General features: G+C 41.3%; 1 protein-coding gene across 1 annotated transcript in view; it reads right to left on the bottom strand.

The window, feature by feature from the left end:
- Window positions 1-21,703, bottom strand: part of LOC106561330 (genetic suppressor element 1) — a 34,190-nt gene extending 12,487 nt beyond the window's left edge. The window contains exons 1-3 of the mRNA XM_045688264.2: window positions 21,576-21,703; window positions 9,788-9,964; window positions 8,791-8,993 (exon numbers count right to left, since the gene is read on the bottom strand). Of these exons, the coding sequence (XP_045544220.2) occupies window positions 8,791-8,993; window positions 9,788-9,947 (363 nt within the window). The 5' untranslated portion in view covers window positions 9,948-9,964; window positions 21,576-21,703. The remainder of the gene's footprint in view (window positions 1-8,790; window positions 8,994-9,787; window positions 9,965-21,575) is intronic.
- Between the last annotated feature and the right edge of the window lie 1,377 nt (window positions 21,704-23,080).

Here is a 23,080-nt window from a genome sequence, read left to right as displayed (position 1 = left end):
GGACAAGGGAGAAGGGAATGGAGGGAGAGGGGGCGGAGGGTGAGGAGAGTGGAGGGAGAGGGGGCGGAGAGAGTGGGGGACAAGGGAGAAGGGAATGGAGGGAGAGGGGGCGGAGGGTGAGGAGAGTGGAGGGAGAGGGGGCGGAGAGAGTGGGGGACAAGGGAGAAGGCGAATGGAGGGGAGAGGGGGGCGGAGGGTGAGGAGAGTGGAGGGAGAGGGGGCGGGAGAGAGTGGGGGACAAGGGAGAAGGGAATGGAGGGAGAGGGGGCGGAGGGTGAGGAGAGTGGAGGGAGAGGGTGACGAAGGCAGAGGGGAACGGAGGAAGAGGGGAGCAAAGGGAGAGGGGGCTGAGCGAGAGTTGGTGGGAGGGAGAGGGGGACAGGGGAGAGGGGGAAGGTAGTGGAAAGTGGAAGAAGGAGAGGGGAAATGGAGCAGGGGAAAGGAGGGAGAGGGGGAGAGTAGGAGAGAGGGAGGATGAGGATGAAATATATGAAAGGGAGGGGAGATGACCTCTCAGCTGTTAGCTAAAAGCCCACCCGGGTGGAGAAGTGCTTCTGATATGTCAGAGCAAGTTAAGATCAGGGCAGGAGGCAACATCCTAAAACTCATCCTCTACTACCCCCTTCATCTTTCTCTGCTGTCTACCTCTCTCCCCATCAAGTATAAACAACCACACACTCACTCACTCACTCTACCAAACTACTCCCACACATGAGTAACCTTGCTGAGGACATATTAGCTCCCAGTGCTAATGCCTAGGCTTAAGCTGAGTTGAATAATACAGTCTAGAGCAGTGGTCACCAACTGGTTGATCGCAATCCAAGTCATTCCTAGTCGATCACCAAACATTGGTGTAAAAAAAACTTGAACGCACAGCAAAGTTGACACTGTGAGATTTCTAACCTTTTAAAACCATGACTAGAGAGAGACTCAATGAATACAGCAAAGAGGTGCTGTTTTTATGAGTAAGTTCATGATTAAGTTGTTGTTCAGCACGCACCTTCGTTCAACACTTTAATAAGCCATAAAATGTGTGTTCTCCCTCCTTCCACTCACACTACAACCAGCACTGCAGCTGCAATGAATTACTATAGCAAAGTGTTCCCATACGCTTGTGTTATTAGCAGCTTGTGTATTTTTAATATCTATGAATATTTCACTTTCTCTGGTCATAGTAAAAACATGAATTGGTGCATGAGTCAGCTGGAAGTCCCCATTTCTCAGCGGAGGGACGGTGTCGGTGAGTCGGGTGAGAGGCAGACTCACCTCTGCTCCCTCCCTCCCCTCAAACTGACCATCATAGGCAGGCCGTCAGTCCCCCCCCCCAAAAAACAAAACAATATATACTATGCTCATTCAGCTTTTTCAGCACACACCTTGACCCCTGACCTTGCTGATAGCCAATTAGCCTCCACAGGCTGTCCTTATTGGTTGAACTGGATGTACTCTGACTGGATGTGTTGTGTTCTGGGAGTCATTCTGAATAGAAACACCTGCTACATCCATGTAGAGAATGTCAAAACATCATATCCTTTCAGTCCTTAAAGTCGAACGGACAGCGTTTTAACTACTTTGCAGATATGAAACAAACAGACAATCATAATATCAGTCAAAAATATATCAAATAACCAATTTATGCTACAAAACCAACTTAATTAGAGGTTTTAAAAATAGGTTCTATTTGACTCAACATTCCATGACGTACACTAAGGCATTGTTGGCCTTAGTGGAGGCAGTTCAATGCATGATTAATATAATTCACCAGTACATTTCTTGGTAGTCCAAAAACTACTGCTATCGGGTTGAAAATCACAGCTGGCCTGGTACATTGTTTGCAGCCTCCATTCGGATGCACTGTTTCAGTTTCAATGACTCAATACTTTAGACAAAAACTGAAGAATGTAACTAATGCTGGGAATGTCAATTCAATCAAACTAGCAAGAGCAATCATCACAAGTCAGTCATAACGTGGCTAAAAGACTAGCATATCTAATTATGTAGCAAGCTAAAAACACTGAGCCTAATGTTAGCTAGATAGCTAGCTGTTAGGAGGATGTCATGTCATGTCATTGTAGGAGTGGGTTAGTGACTGACCTTTTCCCCTCATATTGTTTTTCGGTGGCTATACACAGCTAGAGATACTGGTGTCATTTGGTTAGCTAGCAAGAACTTGAATGACTGTTATCCAGTTAGCATATCTCTTGCGTTCACAAATTCACTCTGGCTATCTACTCCGATTTCAGAGCACTCTCGCCTGAGTGTGCCAGAGCACAGAATAACTGATTAATTTATGAACTTGCAATACCTGCTAGATACAGTTGAAGTCAGAAGTTTACATACACCTTAGCCAAATACATTTAAACTCCGTTTTTTCACAATTCCTGACATTTAATCCTAGTAAAAAGTCCCTGTCTTAGGTCATTTAGGATCACCACTTTATTTTAAGAATGTGAAATGTCAGAATAATAGTAGAGAGAATGATTTATTTCAGCTTCTATTTCTTTCATCACATTCCCAGTGGGTCAGAAGATTACATACACTCAATTAGTATTTGGTAGCATTGCCTATAAATTGTTTAACTTGGGTAAAACGTTTCGGGTAGCCTTCCACAAGCTTCCCACAATAAGTTGGGTGAATTTTGGCCCATTCCTCCTGACAGAGCTGGTGTAACTGAGTCAGGTTTCTAGGCCTCCTCGCTCGCACACGCTTTTTCAGTTCTGCCCACAAATTTTCTATAGGATTGAGGTCAGGGCTTTGTGATGGCCACTCCAATACCTTGACTTAGTTGTCCTTAAGCCATTTTGCCAAAACTTTGGAAGTATGCTTGTGGTCATTGTCCATTTGGAAGACCCATTTGCGACCAAGCTTTAACTTCCTGACTGATGTCTTGAGATGTTGCTTTAATATATCCACATAATTTTCCTTTCTCATGATGCCATCTATTTTGTGAAGTGCACCAGTCCCTCCTGCAGCAAAGCACCACCACAACATGATGCTGCCACCCCCATGCTTCACAGTTGGGATGGTGTTCTTCGGCTTGCAAGCTTCCCCCTTTTTCCTCCAAACATAATGATGGTCATTATGGCCAAACAGTTCTATTTTTGTTTCATCAGACCAGAGGACATTTCTCCAAAAAGTACGATCTTTGTCCCCATGTGCAGTTGCAAACCATAGTCTGGCTTTTTTTATGGAGGTTTTGGAGCAGTGGCTTCTTCCTTGCTGAGCGGCCTTTCAGGTTATGTAGATATAGGACTCGTTTTACTGTGGCTATAGATACTTTTGTACCTGTTTCCTCCAGCATCTTCACAAGGTCTTTTGCTGTTGTTCTGGGATTAATTTGCACTTTTCTTACCAAAGTACGTTAATCTCTAGGAGACAGAACGCATCTCCTTCCTGAGCAGTATGGTGACTGTGTGGTCCCATGGTGTTTATACTTGCGTACTATTGTTTGTACAGATGAATGTGGTACCTTCAGGCATTTGGAAATTGCTCCCAAGGATGAACCAGATTTGTGAAGGTCCACAATTTTTTTTCTGAGGTCTTGGCTGATTTCTTTTGATTTTCCCATGATGTCAAGCAAAGAGGCACTGAAAAACAAGTTTTAATGACTCCAACCTAAGTGTATGTAAACTTCCGACTTCAACTGTATGACCGGTGTCAGTAAACCTAGGCAAAAAAATAAATAGTTAGTCAAGAATGCTCTAGATAACATGTAAACAGCCTAACCAGCTCTGCTATGGCGAGTAAAATGGTCAGAGTGAGGTGTTCTCTCATTTGTGTCTGGAAGTAGCTTGCTAGCAAGCTAGCCAACTTTAGCCAGTTAGCTTGAATGATTGGTTGGGACAAGAATGAATGCATTGGCAAGCAAGCTGCAGAAGGACGAGTAGGCTACATTCCCCATCATTTATCAGTGCACTTATGACGGGCAACTAGATTAAAAAGTTTGAAAGGGTTTATCTAATTTTCCTTCATTAGATTTTAGCTCATCTTGCTCTGGCTAGCATTAGTTATTCATCTTGCTGTTGTTGATGTGCAAAGAGAGAGCCTACCTTTTCATGGTTGTTTGATCAATAGGACTATAATGTTCCCAAATGTAAGAAGACTCCCGTGGTATTTACTTATTTGTAGAAATACTTTCAGGTGTAATTTGTGGCTTTTGGCGAATGCGTTCTAATTATCTAATGTTGCAACTGCCTGTCACAGTATCCACAGAAGGTGGCGCCCCTCCTCGGTCGGGCGGCGCTCGGCGGTCGTCGTCGCCGGCCTACTAGCTGCCACCGATCTATGTTTCTGTGTCTTTTGGTTTTGTCTGTCTAGGTCCACACCTGTTCCTTGTTTGTCATTAGTGTGGGGGGGGGGGGGTATTTAGTTTGTCCTTTTGTGTTCAGGAATTCATGCGGGATTGTTTGTCTGTCGCTAAGAGGGCAGGTGGTAGTTAGCGCTGCCTTAGTATTCAGCGTGTTGCTATTCTGTATTGTGTTTGCCGATGTTTTTATTAGGTTTTATTTGCTGCAGTGTCTATTAATTGTCCAAACGCATGGGCTTTCCCACTCTATATTGCTATAGAATTTTCACAAATGCCTTAGTATATGTAATTCCCAAACATTCTAAGAATTTTGAAAATGTGGAAATGAGCATATCTAAGTGCTCGCTTGTCAGAAAATGTTTTAAAAAGTAAAAATATTATTCCTGGGGATGTATATGAACAGATTTTAAAAATATTTAATGTTGCTAAAATACTGTCAGTTCCACTTTAACTTCCTTCCTTCATACTTACTTTCCTCTATCCCTGTCCCCCTTTCTTTTTCACTCAGTCCAACTCCCTCTGATTATACCCCCCCTCTCTCTTTCTCTCTCTTTCTCTCTCTACCACACTCTGTCCATTTTCCTGCCTCTTCCTTCCTCTTCCTCTCTTTAACCCTCTCTCTCCTTGCTCTCTATTTCTCTCTTCCACTACCCCCTGCCCTAGGCTAGGAGGCCGAACCAGACAGACTGCTCTTTGTGAGGGGGAGAAAGGCTGCTCGGGGGGCTAACCCCTGGATTGTTTAGAGGGCCTAGTTCCTCACTCCATCTTAAATACAAACACAAATACACACAGGGCTCTTGGGACACAAGGGACACAAGAAAATGCACACAAAGCTCACTATTCACAGCATACTGCACACACACACAACAACGTAGGAGACAGTGTTTACAGCTACCACTTTTCTTTCCAGTATGGGTCCACTGGGTGACTCACTCTCTCTTCTGCATTATTTTAAGTGCATCTTATGAAGGCTTCATGAAGCATTCATATTGGCTCCATGAGCACTACATAAAGTGTGCAGCGGAACACTGTATCCTGGAAACACTTATTTTGTATTAAAACAAAACCGCTATTCATTAAATACGAATACAGAACTTGTTTTTGCTTGGATTCCACGACACGGTTAGCTTTAACAGCTAGGACCACTATTTCTTGTCCCGGAATCCCACTTAACAGACAGGTTGAAGCCTGCTTGACAGAGACGCTAAGCTGCTAGCCATCAAGCGAACAAAGTTAGTACCAGATGAGTTTTGCAATGGGGCCCTCTTTGTCTGGAGAAATTAATGAACGGTTCCAGGGCTGTATCTACTACGCTTTGTTCTGGAACAAACCAGATCACTCAGCATTCCAATGTGGCAATTGTTTGCTTGCCCAGGATTATAGGCTTGAGGTGGCTTCCTTAATCACGCAGGTCACCAGCCTATGTAAGAAACTGGGGAAAACTCAAGAGTGGAATGTTTACATTTTCTACACCGGTGGCTGGATGCCGTTTGCACTTACATTTTAGTCATTTAGCAGACGCTCTTATCCAGAGCGACTTACAGTAATGAGTGCATACATTTCATACATTATTTTATTTTTTTCTGTGCTGGCCCCCCGTGGGAATCGAACCCACAACCCTGGCGTTGCAAACACCATGCTCTACCAACTGAGCTACAGGGAAGGCTTGTCGTTATCCGACTGGCCCGTGTTGCCTGGAGCTCCCCTATCTGATAGCAGAGTCAAAGGATGTCACGTGATTATTGCAGCTCAATGTGTAACTTCTGTTGACAATTTCGATACCTTTTGGAAACAAAACACGTTTTATAAGGAGGATGGGATCCACCCAAATCATTTGGGATTGTGGATCCTTTCACAGCACTATAAGGCTGCATTGAGACAATGACTTATCAATGACTAAAGCCCAACTCAGCTCATCCCTACCATTGTGACACAGAGTTGTTATAGTGCTTCAGCAATTGTACATTACAGCAGGGGTGTCAGTAGACACAATATAAGTAACCTAATGTATGTCCCTCTAACTGTCCTGAATGCCTCTGCTGATCCTACAGATATTGTATGCAGCAATCATGTGCCTATGAACCAGATTTATGCTGTTAGCACTCAGGCGGTGTGCCCTAGAAGCAAGTCCACTGTGTGCAGCTCAAACTGCACTAACATACATAACATGAGCATATCTACTTATGCTAAGCGTCTCAGTAAAGCAATGAAAACAAGTAAGCATCCCTGAAGAAAAGTGCTAAAAATAGCCCATGTTAACATATGTAGCTTAAGAAACAAGGTTCCTGAAATCAATAATTTGCTAGTAACAGATGACATTCATATTCTGACTCTGAAACTCACTTAGATAATACCTTTGATGATACAATGGTAGCAATACAAGGTTATAACATTTACATAAAATATAGAAATGCCAATGGTGGAGGTGTTGCTGTTTATATTCAGAGCCACAATACCGTTGAAATAATATGGCTACAGTTTCATCTACCTCACCTAAAGCCCATTCTTGTGGGAAGCTGCTATAGATCAAGTGCTAACAGTCAGTATCTGGATAACTTGTGTGAAATGCTTGATAATGTATGTGATATCAACAGAGAGTTATATTTTCTGGTTGATTTAAATATTGACTGGCTTTTATCAAGCTGCCCACTCAAGAAACTGTAACCAGTGCATGCAACTTGGTTCAGGTTATCAGTCAACCTAACAGGGTAGTTACAAACAGCACAGGAATTAAATAATCAACATGTATTGATCACATCTTTACTAATGTTGCAGAAATTTGCTTTAAAGCAGTATCCAGATCCATTGGATGTAGTGATCACAATGTAATAGCCATATCTAGGAAAACCAAAGTTCCAAAGGCTGGGCCTAATATAGTGTCTAAGAGGTCATACAAGAAGTTTTGTAGTGATTCATATGTTGTTGATGTAAATAATATTTGTTGGTCTGTGGTGTGCAATGAGGAGCAAACAGACACTGCACTTAACACATTTATGAAATTGTTTATCCCAGTTACTAATAAGCATGCACCCATTAAGAACATGACTGTAAAAACTGTTAAATCCCTGTGGATTGATGAAAAACTAAATGGTTGAGAGGGAAGAGGCAAAAGGAATAGCAAATAAGTCTGGCAAACGTATTGCAAATTGAGAAAACGTGACTAAACTGAATAAGAAGAAGAAACTACAGTTTGAAACAAATATAAATGACATAAAGAATGATCGTAAAAAGCTTTGGAGCACCTTCAATTAAATTTTGGGAAAAAAGGCAAACTCAGCTCCATCATTCATTGAATCAGATGGCTCATTCATAAAAAGATTGTGGGGGCTGTTTAGTTAGACTTCAGTGCAGCTTTTGACATTATCAATCATAGCGAGCTCCCGAGTGGCTTTGCGGTCTAAGGCACTGCATCTCAGTGCTTGAGGTGTCACTACAGAAACCGTGGTTCGAATCCAGGCTGTATCACAACAGGCTGTGATTGGGAGTCCGATAGGGCGGCGCACAATTGGCCCAGTGTTGTCCGGGTTTGGCCGGTGTAGGCCGTCATTGTAAATAAGAATTTGTTCTTAAATTACTTACCTAGTTAAATAAAGGTTAAAAAAAAATCACAAAGCCAACTACTTTAATGATTTTTCACTGGCAAGATTAGCAAACTTAGGGATGACATGCCAGCAACAAACACTGACACTACCATTCAAAAGTTTGGGGTCACTTAGAAATGTCCATGTTTTTGAAAGAAAAACACATTTTTTTGTCCATTAAAATAACATCAAATTGACCATAAATACAGTGTAGACGTTGTTAATGTTGTAAATGACTATTGTAGCTGGAAACTGATTTTTTATGGAATATCTACATAGGCGTACAGAGGCCCATTATCAGCAACCATCACTCCTGTGTTCCAACGGCACATTGTGTTAGATAATCCAAGTTTATCATTTTAAAAGGCGAATTGATCATTAGAAAACCCTTTTGCAATTATCTCCAACACAACATAATGGGCCTCTGAACGCCTATGTAGATATTCCATAAACAAATCAGCCGTTTCCAGAATTTCTAAGTGACCCCAAACTTTTGAACGGTAGCGTATATCTGACCAAATTATGTAATTTTAATTCCGAATTCCTTAAGGTGAGTGTGGAAATGTATTGTAATGTTTTTAAAAAAAATTATAAACTGCCTTAATTTTGCTGGACCCTAGCAAAAATGTAGCTGCCTTGGCAGCAGCTAATGGGGATCCATAATAAATACGAATACAAAATACATAAATGGGTCACAAATCATCTATAAACGTATTTGATTCTTTATAAAGGATCAATAAATGTGAACAACTAAATGGATGGTTATGTCACACAGTTCTGCCACATTATGAATCTTTATTGAGCATGATATACAGTTATAGATTATTTGTGAAGCATCTATGCAGTGCTTTATAAAGCCTTCATAAGATGCACTTCAAATAAAGCGGGACCGTTTCTTCTTACCTGGTGCCCTTCTCCTATCCAGAGAATGTTGCTGGTCTTGCTGTGAGTTGGGGCGATGGTGACTACAGGAGGGGTGGAGGGAAGGCTGTCTACCCCACTTGAGGTCTGGAGTGGCCCTGACAACCCCCTCTTAGGAGTGGTGACTGAATTACTGAGACAGGTAGCTGGAGAGGAGACTGAAGACTCACTACTGGGAGAAGAACCTAGGGGAGAGAGGGATAGATAGATAGATAGATAGATAGATAGATAGATAGATAGATAGATAGATAGATAGATAGATAGATAGATAGATAGATAGATAGATAGATAGATAGATAGATAGATAGATAGATAGATAGATAGATAGATAGATAGATAGATAGATAGATAGATAGATAGATAGATAGATAGATAGATAGATAGATAGATAGATGATAGATAGAACAAGAGAGCGCACGAGAGAGAAAGAGAGAGATGGGGGAGGAGGAATAGCAAGGCAGAAAGGCCATCAGAAAGCCATTACTGTAAAAATGAGACATAACACTAATCAACACACACGCATACACACAAAAGCAGCTAATGGGGCTCATCCGAGAGGAATGGGTATGGAGCGAGATGGCAGGGGAGAGTGATGCCTGAAAAACAAATGTAAGAGATGAGTGAAAGAGAGTGGGATAGTATAAGGGAGAGAGTATAAGGAGAGAGTGTGAGATACAGTGAGAAGCAGTGAGAGAGAAGGAAAGAGAGGGAGAGAGGGAGAGTGTAATTGTGGGTAATTACCTCCATTAGGAGCTAACACACAAACACACACCTACACATGCACACACACTCACACAAACACACAATAGCAGCACGGTTGGATATGAATCTGATGTCAGATCGATGTAAAGGAAAGAGGGGAAGAGTGAGGGGGTAGGAGGGAGGAGACTGTAGATGATATATGGATTTTGGGTGTGAATAGAATAGATGTTATTGATTTCCTGAGGTAAGAGGAGAGAGGCGGGGTCACAGTGCTCACCTCTGGGATCTTCAGCCTGTTTGGCCAATTGACGGAGGGCGGCAGCGAATCCAGAGTGAGCAGACTGAGCAGCCGTACTCCCATTGGCTAGCGGGGTGAGAGGGCTGACCGTGGCCGTGGTGCGAGTTGGCGTGGAGATCATTCCTAATGACCGCAACATAGACTAATGGCTCATACCTGGAGAGATAGAGAGGGTGGAAGGGTGGACAAAAAGTGAAATGAGGGACAGGAGGGTAGTGAAAGAAAGGAAAGGGAGAAGAATATTTATTCTCTATCATAATACAACAATGTGTGTGTAGGAAAGAGAAAGCGAGGGAGCTACTGAGAGGATGTGTGTGTGTGTGTGTGTGTGTGTGTGTGTGTGTGTGTGTGTGTGTGTTAGCTCTGAGAGGGGGAAAGAGCAGACACTGAGGTCAAGTATCAGGTCAGAGGTTGGGTTAGTCTGTCAGAGCCGTGACACACACACACACACACACACACACACACACACACACACACACACACACACACACACACACACACACACACACACACACACACACACACACACACACACACACACACACACACAATCCTAACATAATTTGTGTTCCCCCACTGCCCTGCCAGTGACCCACATACAGCTATATACTGCCCCACCCCCACCTAGGCACACACACACACACACACCACACACACACACACACACACACACACACACACACACACACACACACACACACACACACACACAGCAAAGGCTCTGATCCTTACAGCTGCCTGTTTGTTGAGACATCGTCATATCCTCTCTCTCCTCTCCCTTCCTCCTCTGCCCTCTTCTATCTCTCCCTCTATCTCACTCCTATCGCCCTCCTTTACACTCCTCTCTCTCCTCTCTCCCTCTCTCTCTCTTCCTCCTGTGCCCTCTTCTATCTCTCCCTCTATCTCACTCCTATCGCCCTCCTTTACACTCCTCTCTCTCACCTCGCCCTCTGTTTATCTGTTTCACTCACATGCTTATTTAGCAAAAAAAACATGCACACTCTCTAACACACATATTTCCCTTCCATGTTCTCTTTGGCTCATTTATCTTTTCTCTCTCTCTCTCTCTCTCTCTCTCTCAGTGTGTCTCTTTTTCTCTCATACAAACACATACACACTGATACACATGCTCACCACACACACACCATGCACACATGCACACAAACACATGCACATATACAAACTGACATACAACAAACAAACACACTCACCGGCTGGCTCCGTGTTCTTCCTGCTTGCATTATCTTTTTTCTCTCCCTCACGCTCTCTTTCCCTTTCACACTCACTGTCTCCTCTCCACGTTCCCTCTCTCTCTCTCTCTCTCTCATTTCTTCTCTCTCACCCCACTCTCTCTTGTTCTTTCACTCTCTCTCTATGTTGTTCTCTCTCTCCTCCAGGAACAGCCCTCTCAGTTGTGCAGCTGCTACACTGTCACGTGATTCCCTCATTCTGTCCCCCTCCCTTCTCTTTCTCCCTCTCCTCTCTCTCCCTTTCTATCTCCATACCCCTCCTACTCTCGCTTTCTCTCCCCCTTTCTCCTACTCCCCCTTCCTGTCTACCCCCTCCCTCTCATACCTCCTCTCCCCTCTTCTCCCTCTCTCCTCCCCTCTCATTCTTACCCCCTCCTAAGTATGAGGAGGAACAGGAGGAGGAGGATGGAGGGAGGAAAGGTAAACTTTATCTGCTGCAGGGGCCCTGACAGTGACCTATCACCCCTGAGTCTATGCGTGGCCAGGGGGACAGGGGCTGACGAGGGACGCTGAAGTGTTTAGAGTGGACAACATGACAGCCCAGCACTTTAGACACATACGGTATAAACAAAAAACAACTCAGCCCTCTGTCTCTCACACATACACACTGTGTGGCAGGGGACCTGCTCTGCCCTCTCAGCTCATAAAGGCTGGAGTGTGTGTGTGTATTTCTGTATTTGTGTTTGTGTGTATGCGCGTGTGTGTGTGCGCGTGTGTGTGTATGCGTGTGTGTGAATGTGTGTATGTGTGTGTGTCATTAGGATTGGAGAACAAGCAATTACAGTGTATGTGTGTGTTATTTCCTGCTCTGTCATTACACCACGGAAGAGAATGGAACACACACACACAAACACACAGCGTAAACACATCTCCCTCTTCTGTAAACACATCTCCCTCCTCCGTAAACACATCTCCCTCCTCCGTAAACACATCTCCCTCCTCCGTAAACACATCTCCCTCCTCCGTAAACACATCTCCCTCCTCCGTAAACACATCTCCCTCCTCCGTAAACACATCTCCCTCCTCCGTAAACACATCTCCCTCCTCTGTAAACACATCTCCCTCTTCTGTAAACACATCTCCCTCTTCTGTAAACACATATCCCTCCTCCCTCCATGTCAGTGTTATACAGTAGCTGGCAGAGTATTTTATGTTCCACTGACTCAGAGAGTAGATTCCGAGCCAAACACGTTTACAACCCTTGTAAACATGTCTATAACATAATTCAGTACAATGTGTGCGTGTGTGTGCATGGGGAATTTTAATATGTTGAGTTAACGGCCTCATAATCACATAACATAATGATGGCAGTTACACTGACATCTTAAGCGCACACACGCAGGCACGCAAACGCACACGTACGCAAATGCACACACACACTACCTGCTGACTCAGTATTTGTGTATCATTTATCACACAACGCATGGCCCTAATCATCTAATCTCCAGGGACGACACTGCCAGCTAGCATCTTCAACGCTGAACAGCTGAGGAAATGTAAGGTTTAGTACATCTACAGTAGCATGTTAGCAAAAACTATATACTAGTAGATAACTAAACATTGAGTGCATACATAAACAAATATATTTATGTTTTATTGTCACATATACCAGATACTGTAGGTGCAATGAAATGTGTTGTTTTACAAGGTCAAATAAAAAGCATGAGCTGGCGCACACCCAGAGAAAATGATTTATTGTAGAGGTGCTGAATAACGGTGAATAAACTGGAAGCTATAAAAACAAAGAGAGTCGCACACTCTATGTATAAACTCCCAGTCATTTATTAGGTAAACCATCAATGTTTCGGCATTACTGTGCTTTCTTCATTGTCAGCCATAGTAGTACGGCGCCCCTGGAGCAAATTAGGGTCAAAGACACATCAACAGGTTTTTCACCCCGTCAGCTGAGGTATTCAAACCAGCGACCTAGTTCAAATACTCTATGGCTCAGTTGGTAGAGCATAGTGCTGCAATGCCAGGGTTGTGGGTTTGATTCCCATGGGGGACCAGTAAAGGGAAAATGTATGTATTCACTACTGAAAGTACTAAAATGTAAGTGGTAGACTACCTGCCACCCTCTATTTAAACCCCCCACCGATATGTGCATTGTTAAAATGAAGTGTTTTGTAACAGCAAAACTAGTGGCTACTGAGCTGCTACCAACGCAAAGGAGACTAAACCATATCTTTGCTGGAGTATCGAAACACATAATCCTGAGATGTTCTGAAACATGACACGGTATGTTGTAACACCACTTAATCAAGTGTTGTGCAACATCTTGCCAGGGACTGGGAGCACTACCAGAAAAGGTTGAAAACACTATTTTGGTGTTTCAAATCCTGTCTTGTGCAGAATTAGATTACTTCTTCTGGTGTATTTTCATTGATTTATGTATCTGACCATTTGCCAGTTTAACCCATTTTGGCAGGCAGAGTAAAGGTTTTACAGCAGCATTAAAAGTTAGAAATGTGGCCATGGGTCGTCTCATCATTGATGATAATTTTGCCTATCATTTTGTCTGACGGTTCGATATCCTTTCAACATGATCCATTATACCTCATGGCACAACAAACTGATTAATACTATTAGAAAGAAGTATTATTTTCTTTCTTCAAACATGCAACTTTGTGTAAAACAATCATAACGTTTTTAAATGTTGAATTACCCACAATCCTCTAAAAACAGAGCCATGTGACAAGATGGAGATTAAAATACTTCTAATTAGTTCAATCACTCAATGTTCTCTATTTTTGGTTATCCTCACATAAAATATATGTACATTTGGAGAAACATATTAAGTTGGATTTATTCAACAACCAAGAATTCACAAAATGGGACAAACACCAAATTGAGACTGCATGCAGAATTATGCAAAAATATCCTCTGTGTACAACGTAAAACACCAAATAATGCATGCAGAGCAGAATGAGGTTGATACCCGCTAATTAACAAAATTGAGAAAAGAGACATTAAATTCTACAACCACCTAAAAGGAAGCAATTCACAAACCTTCCATAACAAAGCCATCACCTACAGAGAGATGAACCTGCAGATTTTAGAGAAACAACAAATGTTGGTACATATAAGTGTTTTATATCGACTGAAATCTTAAATTCTTGTTAATATAACTGCACTGTGCAAATTACAGTAGCTATTACTGCAAAAAAATGCCATGCTATTGTTTGAGGAGAGCTCCTAACAACAAAACACTTTATTCACGACGATAGGTTTGATAAATTCACCTCTGAAGGTGAAATATGTACTTACATTCTGAAATCTTGCTCTGATTTATCATCCAAAGGGTCCCAGAGATAACATGAAGTGTCGTTTTGTTAGATAAAATCCTTTTTCATATCCTAAAAAGGTCCATATAGCATGCACGATCGAGTTTGTATTTCCACTCGTTCAATTTGCAAAGAAAGGAATCTGTGAAAATCTCACCCTAAACGTTGTTTCAACCAGTCAAATCACATTTGTATGTATTCCTCAGAGATCCTAGAACGTAACCAGACATCACTATATCATTAGGGGTGTAGTATATCCTATAGGACACCATATTTGGTCAGAGAGCGATGCCTTCATGGCACGACAATGACGCGGCCGGTCTTCATTTGATCGACTGTATCTTTGTCAAATAAGCACCAATCGGGGTCAAACAAAGCTAGCTAGATAGCCAATTTCCGGTTACAGGAGTAACCGGAAACCCTGTGTCTGTCGCAAAATGTAGGTGCTAACCTTTTGCGACAGCATGCCTTTTCCTTTTGGACAAAAATTATAAGAATATTCAGAGTTATGAAATTATGAAAACTGGTTGTTTTGCAAATGTTGAACTTATAATATGGCTGCTAATACTGGAAAAGCTAAATCAAAGTCCGAGTATACAGATTTGACGATATTCTTGCAGAAAAATGGAATATGAATGCAAAGGTCTCCTTCACAATTTGCCCAAATGTACCTGGGTGACTTCACACTAAATGTCATGGAGAACGCTCATAAGTTATCCGTCTGAAACTTTGCACATACACTGCTGCCATCTTGTGGACACCATCGGAATTACAACCAGAGTGATGGCTATAACAGTGACCTTTCTCTTGCATTTCAAAGATGGTGGTAGAAAAAGACTGGTTGTTTTTTTTCTTTGTATTTTCTTCTACTAGATCTATTGTGATATATTTTCCTACATTCAATTCACATTTCCACAAACTTCAATGTGTTTCCTTTCAAATGGTACCAAGAATACGCATATCCTTGCTTCAGGGCCTGAGCTACAGGCAGTTAGAGGCAGTCAGTTTAGGCTAGGATTTTACTGGATGAAAACACAGCAAGAAAACACATAGGCCAATATGTAATAGTCGTCTATTTTATTGCAGTATTGGTGGTTGGTTCAACAACAACTTGTTTTACTAGAGGAAAAAAACTGATAACGCATAACCCATATTTAATATTCATGCAGTGACTGAACAACAACTGCATTCCCACCCGCACCTCTAAAGGCATACTATCATGGCAGGTCACCTGTCAAGTCACCTGTCATGTCAGTCAGTCACTAATTGCTGCATATGTGACAATAGTGCTTGAGCATATGATACTCCTCAAAGCATGGTGAAATACATAGAGGAGTATCACAAGCTAAACACATGTATTTTGTCAACTTCCTCTGCTTACTTCTCCTGGTGCCAGACAGGCAGACTTTGCAGTGCCTCTGTGTGCGACTACCTTGAGCAGCAGTTTGAGGGACTTTGCAGGGAAAATACCGTGCAGTGAGGCGTAGGGGATTGTCCGCAGCAGGACGACCCCCAGTGGATGGGCGCTAAGGGGTGTGGTGCTCCTGTACTTCATCCACTGTTGGTCTGCCTCCATCACCACCAGCATCTTCAAAGGGACCTGGAACTTCGTCAGTGGACAAGGAGTCCTCAGATTCAGGGTTCTCAATGGCTACAAGGTTGGGGGGCAGCTCCTCACTGTCAGAATCTGATCCCCGACTTTCATACTCAGAAATCTCCAGAATTTCCACATTTGTGAGTTGTCTCCTTTTGAAAGACATTGCTAATGCTACTGCTTAGCTCACTAGCTACATACATAAACAACAGCACTGAATGGCTCAGAATGGGAGTGAGAGGTTACATGATTGACTGGCGGCACACACCACTTGTATCAATAAATCACTATCAGAAAATGTTTTGTGTGGTAATTATTTATATATTTACTGTTTATTCACATGTTTTCAATTACCGGTGACAAATCATGCATTCCGATTCTTGCATAGATTGTAATGGGCACATATTATGTGTGTAAAATACTTTTTTGAAGGTTGTACTGATTATGATGAGCTAAGCTAATTCCAGCTGTGTGTAGCCATGTTTGTTGACATACAATGCATTCTGGGTTTCACGTAATCGTCTGTTGGACCAAAGATGTTATAACAAAATGAGGTGAGTAAGGGTTCACTCATTTTTTGAGGACTTCCGGAAATGAATGGTGGGATGTGAACGATGGTAGACAACACCCCCCCTTGAACATGCATACTATAAACAGACCAAACTCATCTTCTCTCCTCTTATTATCTTTGGTTTCTGTGAGGGGAAAAAAGCATGGCAGCGTGCAGAAACTATCCATAGTCGGATTACTTTCGATTTCTAGAGAGTGTTTTACTCAATTATTACCCGTGACGTGATTAATTATAAATAGTCATTTCTATTGGCTAATTCATATTGTAGTTTGTCAGCAAGAGTTATACAAATATGACCACTTGTGTTACTTCAATCTTTCCTCAGTTAGCGCTAGGACAAATGTAGCCTACATTTTTCCGGTTTGGATGATTGTGTTGCTGTAGATACTTCTGTGGATGTCTGAACACTGCATCCAAAAATAAACTGCTCACTTTCTGGACAAAACTTTGTAACGACTGTGTTTGTGTAAATAGTTTCTGAAAAAAGTGTGGCACGCTCAAACGCTGACTGTTGTGTCAATCGGATCTGGAAGTTCTAAATTAGCGTTCTACTCACACCGGTTTGAGCGTACGCTGCAGGGACCATTGTAGAATGATCACACCCCTGTGTTGGTACATGTGAAAAGGTTAACTATTTGCACATTGTTACAACACTGTATATAGACATAATATGACATTTGAAATGTCTATTATTTTTTTTACTTCTGTGAGTGTAATGTTTACTGTTCATTTTTTATTGTTTATTTCACTTTTGTTTATTATCTACTTCACTTGCTTTGAAATTCAATTGAGAGCGAGAGAGCGGGGGAAAAAGAAAGTGAGGGAGGGGAGGATAGAAAGCTAGTAAAACATGGCCCACAAGGGACCTGCATGGATATCTGGCCAATCATCAGAACAGGAGGCTGTGTCCTAATAGTTTTGAATCGCATCCTTTCCTCATCCTCTCTCCCTGACAAGTTTTGAACACTGATCTGACAGGACTAGATAGGTTAAATCTATACTGATGGATATAGAAGCAGGTAGCCTGTTAAGAGTGTTGGGCCAATAACCAAAAGTTTGCTGGTTTGAATCCCTGAACCGACTAGGTGAAAAATCTTTTCACGTGCCCTTGAGCAATTAACCCAGATGAACCATAAACCAGGAAAGAGAGCAACGAAGGGTGAGGGGAAGTTGTAGAAGTGTGATATGACTCTGGTTCTGTTCCTGGAGTCTTCCATTGAGGAAAGATAACAGATTAAAACCTTTCTATGGGCAGTTTGTCAGCAATCTCACTGTTTCTCTCATGGTCTCCAGGATAGGGAGAGTTCTTATGAAACGGTGCTATATTCTCTCTCTCTCATTCTCTGAGTATGTATGTATGTTGTGTTTGCTCAGGAGGTTGTGGTCTAGCCAGAGTGGTTAGCCACCTGGTATAACTCAGCCTTAGGGCCTAGGACTGACTGTCTGTATCTCAGCAGTCTATAGTGGAATCATCCTCATCTTGTCTCCACACACAAACCGCTCCCCACAGACAGGTGTTTAATACAGAGAGTACTAAAAGGTACAGGAAGCGAGTCTGGTACTGTATTCGATTTGAATAAAGAGCTATAAAGCATAACTAGAAAAATGTATTAGATGGTATGCTTATAATCTGTTTATAAACCATTATTAGTTAACTTGTTTACTTGTTTTTAAATTGTTTGTAAATCAATCATTATCATACTAAATCAAAGTGCAAAAGTAAGGATTCAAATAGAATAGGCCTATACAGTTTTGTAAATTGAAGTGAAAGGTAAAGGACCAGTGTAGTGTGCCAGTTTACACGCAAAAGTTAGCATTTATAAAAAATGTACTTGATGTGACAATGTGTTCACCTCCTTGCAAAAAAATGTAGGCCATGGGCACACACATCTGCTAGTGGTTGAAGTATTGTATTGCAAGCGGGCACGGAAGGATTTTGTGCAAATGCGGGATATGATGAAAAGATTATTCATCAAAAAGCTAAAAATAGGAAAACATATTAACAAGAATGCAACCATTTACCATTAGTGAGAAGAGTGAAAATCTGTGTTTGATTTTTAGAATTTAAAATAATTAGACAGGATTCTTATAATTGGACATAGGAATCGTTTTCCTATTTATACAATTTTCATAACCATTGCAGAATATATTCCTCAACTCTTGTGGCCATGATTACCACAACAAATTATAATGTGCATCTAATTAATTGGACCTAGTATCCTAGTAAATAGATAGGCTATATCTATTTGAAATGTGTAATATCATAGGTATCAGGATTTATAATACCAACAAGCTCTCATTCTCATGTCAGAATTAGACGTTCATCCATGTTCCTCAAACATAAAATGTTGATGTTGTTCCAAACGTCAAGGTTAAGTTTAGGCATTAACTCCGAAATCTTAAGGTTAGGCATTAACTTTGAATGGTTAAGGTAAGGGTTAAGGTTTGGGATAGGCTTAAAACAAAAATCTCAAAAACAATATTCTATCCTGGATTCTAACATGCAACCTTTGTCCCCAGAGGCAGATGCCTACACCCCTCCGCCATCCCTGTCCACAATGCCCTAGCAAAACCGAAACTTACTTGAAGGTAACAGCGCCCAATGTTGCCCCTAGTGGCCAGTTTCCACATCATCGCCCCGATTTCCTCAGACATGGATGGACATCGAATACTGATTTGTATCACGGGTGACCTGGCTGATAATACCAGTATACAGTCGAATTTAACAGCTGATCTTTAACCCTGAAGTAGGCCCAGAGATGGAAAAAGTACTCAATTGTCATACTTGAGTAAAAGTAAAGATACTATAAAATGACTCAAGTAAAAGTAACCTAGTAAAATACTACTTGAGTCTAAAAGTATCAGATTTTAAATGTACTTAAGTACAGTGGTGGAAAAAGTACTCAAAGTAAAAATAAATGGTATACATCAAATTCCTTATATTTAGCAAACCAGACAGCACAATTTCCTTTTTTATTACTTTTTTTGACAGACAGGGGCAACTCCAACACTCAGACATAATTTACAAAGGAAGTATTTATGTTTAGTGAGTACACCAGATCAGAGGCAGTAGGGAGGACCAGGGACATTCTCTTGATAAGTGTATGAATGTGACCTTTTTCCTGTACTGCTAAGCATTCAATATGTAACTAGTACTTTTGGGTGTCAGGGAAAATGTATGGAGTAAAAAGTACATAATTTTCATTAGGAATGTAGTGAAGTAAAAGTAGTCCAAAATATGAATAGTAAAGTAAAATACAGATACGCCAAAAAACTACTTAAGTTGCACTTTAAAGTATTTTTACTTAATAAGTACTTTACACCACTGAGTAGGCCTATGTATCATGTTTCAAGTTTGTATTGTCACCTGCACAAGTACAGTGAAATGCCTTTGTTGCTTGCGCTTTCACAACAATGCAGTAATGAATAGCAGTAGTACTATTTAAAAAAGTAAAGTAGAACAAAAACACAAAATAAATAGAACTACTGTTAACACTGTAATTGTATTTTTTGGAGTAGCCGCCCTACATTTTTTCTGAATTCGTGGGTAGTCCATTCTACTTAGGTTGTGGGGAAAGTCGAATCTTGAATTCAAGTCTTGAATTCAAACTTTCTGCTGATAGGCCCATTTCAATTTGCCATTGTTTTCTCGTTCAGAAACGGACAGTTCTTTTCCAGATACAGCATGCACTCCTGCTAAAGATTAAAACATTCTGCCAGCACAGTAAATAGACTGGTAGTTTATGTAAAATATTTGACAGAATGGGTAGGCTACCGTATTGCTGTGCGATAGGAGCAATACGTCATTATGTTTATAAATGAAATATTGTCTACTAGTGAAATTTGACATTACAGTATTAAGATGTAGACGGAAAGGGTGAACCTCTGTTCTACCGATAAACTGCGCTTCGGATCAAATGAATAGAGAAAAATACTTGAACTAGTTCATCTATTTACTACTGTGAAGTGGGTCTAATTATTAAGTGAGAGATGGGACGAATGGTAGCCTATCCTCACTTGTAGGCCTATTGGCTATTTCTCCAGTATGAAACAATCACAGACGGAAAAGGTGAGGAATTTATTCTGCGATGATCATGGAAATTAAATAAATAATAGGAAATAGATCCTTATTTCAAATAATTTTTGAATGCAAAGATAAAATAATTCGATTTTCGCTGTTCTCACTAATGTCAAATTATTGCCTCTTGGTATTATATGTATCTACCTTTTTGTTAGGAATAAGAGTGTCATCATATATCCCCCATTTGCACAAGGCTATGCTACTTTTACGCAACGTTCATAAATGAGGCCCCAGAGCCTTAACAGAAGAGGACAGAATTGTTGTTGGTTTAGTGTAGGCTACTCTACCCCCTACTGAACAGCTGCTCTTGTAGCTCAGCAGCACATGGCACACCGTTGTGTGTGTTTGTGTTTGTGTGCGTGCATGCATGCGCGTCTGTGAACTCCACCTGCGGGCTGTGTAGGTCTACACACAACGCAACGTGATCCGCTATATGAGGCCAGTGGCATTAACTCAGATAAACAAAGTGGTGCTGTTAAGGTCCCGTCTATCTACAGACGAACTCATGTAACATATAACCTGATGCGTAGCAACTACTCTTCATGGAGCAATGACTTTCCAACCACACAGTTAAACAAAACGACTTGCTTGGCCCTCTGGCTAAGGACTAGTTCGGCAGTCACTGGACTTCCACAGCAAACATTTACACACAAGCTATTATAGACAATAGGTTAGTCTAGACTTAAATTCTATAATATAATCATACACGGGTATTAAATGAATCATATAAAACACACAACAAGAGCGGAGATTGAGAGAGAGCCATCCCCTCACTACAGACAAAGCACACAGCGGAAACCTGGTCTACATGAAGAGCAGAGATGAAGACGGCCGAGGCATCATCAACAGTGCGCATCTTTCCCTCTATCTGATTTAATGAACTTCTGGAGCGATAACACATATTTCACACGTCGGATAACAACAGAAATTAACGAGGGGGGGACATTAAACGCCCATATACTACTTCAATGACTTTAGGCTACTTACCACGTAAATGCAAATCCTCGTTTTTAAATGAATCCCAGTATAGAAAGATATCCATAGGCTACCGCTGTTCCTTTGCGTAGGCTCAGATGAAAGTGATGTGTGCAACAGCACACTCTGTCTCTCTCTCGCTCTCTCTCTCTCTCTCTCTCTCTCTCTGGCTGCACGATCGAGAGGCGGGTCTTCATTGCAGAGGGTGGGAGGGTGGGAGGGCAAGCACCTGCTCAGATGGACACGCCCCTAGAGACACGGCTGCAGACTGACATCGAGGACACAGACTGATAGAACAGATAAGATACACAGCAAATTCTCCAGTGTTAAATCCACACAGAGGGTTACAGTGTCTATATGGTCCAACATTTTCAGTGTTTGATTAACATACTGCTTAGTGTAAAGCCTTATTTGCATATTTCCCCGTGTGCCTTTCAAGTGAATTGTAGACTTACCACCCTTGACTGTATTTGTTAGTGACAGAGACATAGCTGTTGCATGCAATTATGTTTAGTGCTGAGGCCTTCACCAAGTGTGATTCTAAGTGAATATTTTATCATAAAAATGTCATTCTTCAGTTAAAGACAATACAATAAGTCCTTATTTTGGGAGCCTAGTTTCACCCTAATACAGTGGCTCATGGTTTAAAGGCCACATCAGGCCTGCAAGTCACATCCAGCCAGAGTGGACATATCCAACATTTGGACATTTTAGTCACCCGCAACCTGCATTCAGAATGACTTCCAGGGTTGGGGAAACTAAGATATGAGACTACTTAAAGCATATAAACTGGAACAACCATTTCAGTAGCGGGTGCAATAAATCCAAGTAACAGATTGGATTCATTTAGAAAAAAAATGTGTTATTTATATTTGAGTAGCATAAGGTTAATTAATCAATAAATCTACATTTAAACACATAGATATTGAAACAAACTATTCTCAAAAATCAACCTGCAACATGGAATGCTGGGAAATATGATAATAATGGGTGTGGGTCTGGTTATTAACACCAACACTGGGGTTATTTTAAACTAATGAGTGTTAATTTAACACTTAAATAGTTAATTTAACTCTTGGATAAACACTATAAATGTTACACTGAAAAACCAACACTAGGTAACAGTGGCCAATTTGATGTGTAGCAACAAAGCCCATTACTGAGAGTCTATGGCCGAATCCCATTGTGAGGAAGAAATCATCAGTATTTTATAATCCTATATTATCATTAGTCATCAGTCACCACTCTCATTTCTACAAAAACAAAACAAAATGTGTAGGCTAAAGAGGCAGAGCCATTGCTTCAAAGGCTATCCTACAGAATTCCAGTGAAAACAAAGTCACTTACATGTAAATATTACCATTATAATCTCCACGCAGTCAGCCACTATATAGGCTAAAAATGTAGAGAGCGATAGGAGGCAGGGAATAATAACGTTTTACAACCCTGGACAGAGCCAACATGTCTGACTTTAATGTGTGCCAGGTATACAAGGCAGTTTATGGTTGTTATAACAC

Source organism: Salmo salar, chromosome 10 (assembly GCF_965601325.2).
Source record: "Salmo salar chromosome 10, fSalSal1, whole genome shotgun sequence".
In the NCBI taxonomy this organism is placed as follows: domain Eukaryota; kingdom Metazoa; phylum Chordata; class Actinopteri; order Salmoniformes; family Salmonidae; genus Salmo; species Salmo salar.
This window is presented reverse-complemented; position numbering and strand designations above follow the sequence as displayed.